The sequence below is a fragment of the Vanessa atalanta genome, chromosome 10 (genome assembly GCF_905147765.1).
Source record: "Vanessa atalanta chromosome 10, ilVanAtal1.2, whole genome shotgun sequence".
Taxonomy (NCBI): domain Eukaryota; kingdom Metazoa; phylum Arthropoda; class Insecta; order Lepidoptera; family Nymphalidae; genus Vanessa; species Vanessa atalanta.
In genome coordinates, this window is record NC_061880.1 from 4,345,020 (window position 1) to 4,353,262 (window position 8,243).

The following is an 8,243-nucleotide window of genomic DNA, read 5'->3' on the forward strand; positions in this document are numbered from 1 at the left end:
TTCTCTGAATTGTACTCGTAATTTAATGTACCTACTTTAAATTATATACTCTTTATTTGAAAATAAAAAAAAAATCTAGTTATCTTTCGGGCCTTTTTGATGCTAACTAATTATCCTGGTCTGTAGCAAATATCTAAATAATGAATAAGACAAATGTGCATAATCCAGTATAATATAAACCACGTGTGGATAAACATGAAAGACTATAACTGATATTAAACGATCTAAACCATAAAGTTAAATAATATCTAGGTTGTTTTTTTAATGATGACTTGCTCATCTCATTGGTTTATTATCTGTTATTTAAATATTCAGAAAGTAAACGTCCTTCGATTATACTTTAAAAAATAAAAACACTTAAAGCGGAAAAATATTGATTTAAAAAGTTAATATGTATTGTCTTTGAAACTGAACTCCATGTCAGTTGTCAATGTCATTAAAGTATGTCACGATTCAAAAAGTCGTGTACTTAGACACGATTGTTATAAGCAAGTAATCATTCCGTTCTATTCAATAAACTTTTAATTTTAATCATTATTTACATGCCTTTTCCTGTACATTTTTAGCGTAGGACATGTGTTATCTTAACTTTCTTTATCGGACTCGCCTTTTTTATCGATCATATCAAGCGATAAATTGTTATCGAACTGATTGTTAAAGAATCTTTAGGATAAAAATGAAAATCGGGCTTACTTTATTTCCATACTTGTTTATAATTAGAAGAAATACATTTTAAATTTGACCTTGACCTACTTCTTTATATTGTAACGTTTTGTCTTAACTATAATATTAAGTCCAAAAATATATAATAGAATGTTTTGGTTTTAATTGCTTCTTTTATTAATTTACTAAACTGATAATACTTTGTTCGCAGAGAACGGAGGGATCAGGAGCAACGGGAAATGTTGGAAAAGCAACAGAAAGAAAAAGAAAGAGAACGAATGGAGAGGGAACGGGAAAGGGAAAAACAAGAAAGGGAAGAGAAGGAGAGGAGAGAACAAGAGAATGCTGCCTCAAAACTAGTGTCGAGGCATTTCGAAGAATCTCTCAGGCTAGCAAATCAAAAGGTTCATATTTAATTTATATATATTGCTGTTTTTGCATAATAGTATATTATATTAAATGCAGTGTTATTTCTGATATTATTGGACTCGAGATAATAGTGTTTTCTCTCTTTGTAGCGGGAACGTAGTATGTCCTGGTCGCTATTAAACAGTCTGGCACCAAACCGAGGTGGCTCAGGGCCTGAACACGATCGAATGCGGACGGCGGAGCGCGCGTATTACTCTCCACCGGCACATCCGCCCGACCGTTTGTCGCAACAAGACTACGCGACACACGCATCCCATGCGTCCCATGCGCAGCACGCGCCGCATTCGCAACACCCGCCTCGCCACTCTCTCGCCAAATCCGATAAACAACCACAACATCCCGTCCTTCCCAAGGGTGAACCTAATTTCGCCCCCTACAACTATCCACCATATAGATATGAAAAACTTAAAGATCAACATCTGCCCGCTCCTCCTCCTCTTGTCCCCGAGAAAAATTCTGTGATAGTTAAGCACGATGCCAAACAAATCCATTTGGAGCAAAAGCATCCGTACCCTAGCAAGCCGAGGAGTGAACCGTCCCCGCATTACCTCCCTTCGCGGCCATACCGAACTGGTTTATCGCCGCACGCACCGCCTCATCCGCATCCCGCACTACAGACGTCCCCACATGCAGCGCTGCCGGCGCAAGACAAGAGTCGCAGGCTTTATCAACCTCAACCGCAGAGGTCACCGGCTGCTTATTACCAGTCTGCACCAGTAAAACCGAAGGTATCGAGTCCAGCACCACCTCATATTTATGGAAAACCAAGCAGCAATTCTCCGGGACCTGCTCCTTCTCCACATTATACTGTGGCCGTAGAACCACCTATGCAGCTGACAAAAGCTGAACCACCGCCGGTTCCATATCCTCCACCGTCCGCGTACTCACCTGCGACGCGAACGCGTCCGCCGCCCGTTGCCCATTCGCGCACACCTGAACCTCGGCCGCCGCCGCGAGCGCACGGTGATGTGAGTAATACATCACCGTGTCAAACTCAACCTTTAGACCTTGGTGTTTCGCGAGAGGATCCAGACCGTTTATCGCCAAGAAGACGATGTCCATTTGATCCAGCCGACACCACAGATGCTAAGCGTAGACGGTTAGAAAGCCCTGCCCCTGAACCATTAATTGCAGCAGCTGCAAGTGTTGGTCGAACACCGTTAGGTTCAGAACCCGCTCCGCAAGCTCCGGGTCCTCCTTGTGACGTAAGAGTTCCTTCAGCGGATGGTAGTATCGAGACGCCAGAAAAGGCAGCAGGTGCATCACCGGCACCCCAAATCACGCCAGCAGCTAGTCCTGCTCCAGCGACACCAGTACCTCCAGTCGCTTCGACGCCACCGATGACGTCAGCATCTTCAATAACGCCTTCGTTAACAATGTCCTCGTCACCACCTGCACCACCAGCTACTCCACCCGTTATGACGGTAGCCGATAGCGAAACACCTGCTAAAATTGCTTCTCCCAATCCTCGAGATGGTTCAGCCCCAGTTCGGCATTTGGGCAAAAAAGCGTGGTTGCAGAGACATGAAACAGCGCCCATTGGAGAAGGTGACTGCTCAGGAGGTGGAGGAACTTGCATTACTTTGCCGATGACGATAACTCGTGTCTCTGAGCCGGAGGATTCAAGCTCCAACATAGTAGTGCCAGTCGCTGCAAAATCTATTCAGCGCGGAGCACGCAAAACGTCGAAACCGAGGAAACCAAAGGAAGTAAACGGTCGCGTCGATGACGCGGAGGAAGACAGTACAAGTTCAGAGCGTGAGTCAACTTCACCGCCGAAGCGAAAACCGCCTAAGGCAAAACGGAAAAAAGGGACGGTGAAAAAAGCAAGCGATGAATCAAAAAAGAAAAAAGCATCAGAGAGTGGAAGTGAAAGTGATAAAGAGAGTGATGATAAAGATTCTGATTCCGGTGGTAGTGGTAGTGGTAGCGGTAGTACGTCCAGCAAACGTGGCGGAGGACGTGCGCGGGGTAGAAGATCACGTGGCGGAGGGCGAGGTGGTAGACGTCGGGAAGATCCTCCGCGCCGGACTCCCTCGGCCGCCCGTTCCAAGTCGACTTCGGAGTCGTTCCTACAAAACGGGCCGTGCTTCGAGGTGGCACCCCGGCTTGCCAAGTGTCGTGAATGTCGCTGGTCCCCCGCGCAACGCGATAAGGACATGCCGAACATCTTTTGCCGATTTTACGCTTTTCGAAGACTGAAGTATGCTAAGCATAGGCAGTTAGCTATAGCCGGATTTTCAGATCCATATAAAGATGCAGAAGAGGTGAGAATTAATTTCACATTCTTATAATATAAAAAAAAAAAAAACATAAGTTCAATTTATATTTTAAATAAATATTTTTATTAATAATTTGATGTTATTGTAGGAGGACAAAAAATTATGGTTATCGTCATCAGCTGATGCGGCCGAGTTAGATATCGAAATGAGTTGTTTCCTGTTAAGAGAAATCGGTGATCAGTTTTGTGAATTACTACAACAAGAAAAAGAGGCAGAATCCCATCATCTTAATGAAGGTAATTTTGACCTTAGAAGTTTTTAGCCGTTTTTATATTACTATTCTATAAACGTAGAAACCAATCTATTGTTCTGGTATTTTTTAAAACTTAAACTGACCATAATGTTTTATTATTTAATGAATAATTTATAGATATATAATTAAATAATTTAAAAAATATTTTTGCTACTAATAATTTCGAATACAAATTCAAGATAATAATATGATTTCAGACAAAACAATAGCATGGAAACGCGTTGTACAAGGTGTGCGTGAAATATGCGACGTGTGTGAAACTACTCTTTTCAACTTCCATTGGACTTGCGGTAAATGTGGATTCGTCGTTTGCCTGGACTGCTATAAGGTAATAACTGGTTAATTGTAATAAACATTACATTGCAACTCATAACTTATTATTTTTCGTTAATCATTCTGAATGAATCATAGACAATACTACAATGTATATAACATCAACACTATCATAATTTTTTAATAATCTTTGCAGTCACGAACATCAGGTGAATCGGGCAACTCTCCTACCGACTCAAACAATTCTGTCAATACCAGTACCAATGGCGAAAGAGATTCTTTCGGGTGAGTGTTCTGTTTAATTGTTATATTTACAGTTGTATTTAATTTTATTAGGGCATATCTATCATAGAGTATCTTTCGAATTTTAAAGCTTTTATGTTTTTTTTTATAAATAAAAAAATATACAACAGCTTACAACTTATTAACGTCGTTCATACAATCAGTCTCAAGTTTTAATGTCGTCATCCAAATATCTGAATCCATAAATATAACACACGATATCTTCCCTAGATGGTTGACCTGCACGTCAGGCGGCGCGCACCCCGCGCGGCGGCTGCTGCTGACGCAGATCGCTGCGGGCGGCGCTCTGGGCGCGGCGGCTGCGCGTGCGCACCGAGCCCGGGCCGCCTTTGCGCTGCCGACTTGTGCTTGCGGTCATACATCGGATGCGCCCGAAGCACTTCGGACTGCTGCCAGACTACTGCTACAAAAGGCTCTTCAGAAGGTAAGCTGTGATTCTAAACAGCATGATATCTGGACTTATGTATGTTAACCCATTAAAAACCCAAAAAAGAGTAGGCTTGCGAAGATCGCAGTCCAGATCTCACAATATAAAGACTTGAGAACACTAAACTCTTCAGTTAGAACACATTCTATTGGTTTAATTCGAAATGTTGACAATCTATTTATTTACAGACTGTCAAAAAAGAGGATGTCAAAGAAGAAAACGTTGCAACGAATGGTTCGTCACCAGTGAAATCAGAAAACGGCAAAACGGGTTCGTCTATAGTGAGCTGGCTCTCCGACATACCCGTAAAGGCAGAAACAAAGGAAGAAAAGTCGGATACTAGTTCATCAGATTCGGAAGAAGGAGGAAACTTTTCGACCCTTCGAGAGCTGCTAATTCGACCAGCGCCAGAAGGTGGTGAAACCCAGCCAAAGAAAAAACAAAAGAAAAATAAGAATGATATCTTAGATGACGTCATATCTAGTGTCGTTGAAGAAAAGAAGGATGAAGACGGTGAGGGTAAACCCTTTGCGTTGTCAAATGTCGTGAAGAGGTACGACAGGAGCGGTCGAGGAAGGGAAGAGCTGCCAATTCGGATAATGACAATGACGGAATCCAAATTGCTGTACCCGGATGTTCCGCATGCATGGCTCTGTGATGGAAAACTCTTGCATCTAACAGATCCCGCCCATGCAGGCAATTATAAACCGTTCCAGGTAATTCTTATTTTTTACATTATTTACTTTAATGTTTCAAAAACATCTTAAACACAACATTTCTGTGTTTTCTTTAAATTGGTATATATTGAATTTTATTTTGAATAATTTTTTGGACATTTGCTAATTGTATCGGCGCCTGATTTTGTAGCATGCATATGAAAGTTTAGGTATCTTTAAAAACAAAATAAATGAAAATGAACTAACTATACAACTGAATCAAAATTTTCTTATATTAAAAAGCTGCTATTGATTATTTCAGGATCAATGGAAACGTGGCCAACCAGTTCTAGTCTCAGACGTATCGAGTCTACTTGTCAAAGACCTATGGACTCCAGAAAGCTTTTCTCGTGATTTCGGTGACACGCGAGTTGACCTTGTCAATTGTGCTTCTGGCCTGGTGGTGCCCAACCAGCCGGCGCGGAAATTCTGGGATGGCTTCGATTTAGCCGCCAAGCGGCTGAGGGATGAACGTGGCGCTCCAATGGTGCTAAAACTAAAAGATTGGCCCCCAGGTGAAGACTTCGCAGAACTTCTGCCGGCACGCTTCGATGACCTCATGCGCGTTTTGCCCCTTAGCGAATACACCTCACGCAACGGCAAACTAAATCTTGCTGCGCGACTACCCGAATGCTTCGTTCGACCAGATTTGGGACCTAAAATGTACACGGCTTACGGAGGAGCCGGCGGTACAACGAATCTTCATCTAGACGTGAGTGACGCAGTAAACGTGATGGTCCACGCCAGCGCCCCGGCGGACGCCCCCGAGAGGGCCCGGGAGGCTGCGCGGGCGGCCGAAGAGGCGGGAGTGGACGTCCTCTCGCGGAGACGCGCGCGGGTTAAGCCACCGGCGGCCCTCTGGCACATCTACGCCGCCAGAGACGCGGATAAGATTCGCGACTTCCTAGTCAGAGCGGAGCTCGAGCGCGGAGCGAGACCACGCGCGCAGCACGATCCCGTCCATGACCAGACGTGGTACTTGGACGCGGCTCTGCGAGAGCGGCTGTACAGGGAATACGGGGTGGAAGGCTATGCGATACTGCAGTGCCCCGGCGATGCCGTCTTTGTTCCGGCCGGAGCGCCTCATCAAGTTAGGAATCTCCTAGATTGCATCAAGGTAGCCGAAGATTTCGTATCACCCGAGAACGTTTCGAGGTGTTTCGAGCTCGCTCAACAGTTCCGGCGACTTTCTCGTCAGCACGCGAACAAAGAGGACAAATTACAGATTAAGAACATTGTGTACCACGCAGTGAAGGACTCTCTCTGCTGCCTGGAAGAGGCGCTCGCCGAAACCAAGTGAAGTCGAGTGGGCCTCGCAATTGATCTCAACTTCGAACGTAACATTATTCGCTAAGTTCCGCATTTAACGTAAGATTGGGAGCGAGTGTGATACGCGCTGTGCGCCGTTTCGTGTATAAGATGCCATTGTTGAGCGTGGTGTGGATCGTGTACCAGTTTGTGTGTAAATGTACTTTATGAAATGTGATTTAGTCCGACGGTCGCGATCGGAGCATGTGCAATGTAAATTAGTCTGATAATGGTGATATCGTTGAGATGTGGATATGTTTTATGTTCCTTAATCGAAATACAAATAAACTCTTCAGGTTATTATAACAGCTTAATGTAGCTATAGTATGTAATGTGTAAATTTTTAATTCGAATTCCATCGAGTACATATTAAGAAGTCTTTTACTTTTAAGTTATTGTATTGAAATAAAAAAAAAACGTATTCGCTCGAAGCATTGTACATTAAAACACGGCGTGTAGATAAGTTTCTCCTATATTAGATTTCTCAATTTCGTTAGTATGTTATAAAAATAATAGTTAAACAAGATATGTGACAATTTTATTTTGTCCTTATTGCTGTAATAGGCGAAAACAAGTTTTTTTTGTACTGTGTATATTATGTATGGTTATAAGTTGGAATAAAAAAGATGTTTATATTATGATTTGTTTTTTATTCTTATTGATATAAAATCTTGATGCATTTCAAGTTTTAGACACAATCGTTCATTTATTATAATCCTGACTATTAAGTGAGTAAGACTGTTTCTTTGTTATTTTTTCACGTCTTAAACTACTCGACCGATCATCATAAGCGAGCGGAAACTAGTATGTTCATAGAACGCAGATACCTAAAGTCTATTCAAAATAAATTCAAAATAAATAATACATAATATTCACTATGGATTTTGGAAAAAATGGCGTTTTGAACGTCGACGACACTTATCGAAACTTTGAAATTAAACAAAGAGGATGTAAGCATTGTATTATAAATCTTGTCTTGTATTATAAATAAAGACTTTAATCAAGACCTGTTAGTAGTATACAATATAGGTGAGCTTAAGCCAATCGCATGACAGACGTAAATCTAAGGTTTACTTCTATATTTTTTCCGGATTTCTTTGATTGGAATAAATTATACAATAAAATTATTAGCCATTATATAACGCATATGTTGATGTGTCAAGTTAATTTTCTCATGACGTTATTGCGTACGTTGTTTACTGTTAAGTATTACCAATTTATATATCGATTAAGTGCTTAGGCTTTTTAGTCTAAGAGATTGCACCTCAACCCTTACATCGTTAATGCGTCACCGACCTTGGAAACTAAGATGCCATGTCCCTTGGGCGTGTATTTTATTGAGTGGGTGGTATAAACTTACAAATGATATTCCATAAAAATATGAAATCTTAGAAATAATTAAAATCTAGTAAAATAAAAGCAACCGTTGAGTAATCAAAAATAAAATAATTGTTCTTCAGCGCCATCTAGGCAGTAAATCTAAAAATAGTCCATTATATTGAGATATTGTAGTACTGCTATTGCATGACAGATGGTGCTATTATTGTAAATTTTAATTTTATTAATATAATTTTGGATACTGTCGCTTT

At 41.7% G+C, this 8,243-nt stretch overlaps 1 protein-coding gene across 2 annotated transcripts in view; it reads left to right on the forward strand.

The window, feature by feature from the left end:
* The window catches only part of LOC125067006 (lysine-specific demethylase 3A-like), a 133,195-nt gene extending 125,903 nt beyond the window's left edge, over positions 1 to 7,292 (forward strand). For both annotated transcript variants that reach the window (XM_047675370.1, XM_047675371.1), the window contains exons 10-17: positions 875 to 1,067; positions 1,182 to 3,359; positions 3,463 to 3,610; positions 3,825 to 3,955; positions 4,097 to 4,185; positions 4,414 to 4,627; positions 4,819 to 5,346; positions 5,609 to 7,292. In XM_047675370.1, the coding sequence (XP_047531326.1) occupies positions 875 to 1,067; positions 1,182 to 3,359; positions 3,463 to 3,610; positions 3,825 to 3,955; positions 4,097 to 4,185; positions 4,414 to 4,627; positions 4,819 to 5,346; positions 5,609 to 6,646 (4,519 nt within the window). In that variant the 3' untranslated portion in view covers positions 6,647 to 7,292. The remainder of the gene's footprint in view (positions 1 to 874; positions 1,068 to 1,181; positions 3,360 to 3,462; positions 3,611 to 3,824; positions 3,956 to 4,096; positions 4,186 to 4,413; positions 4,628 to 4,818; positions 5,347 to 5,608) is intronic.
* The last annotated feature ends 951 nt before the right edge of the window (positions 7,293 to 8,243 follow it).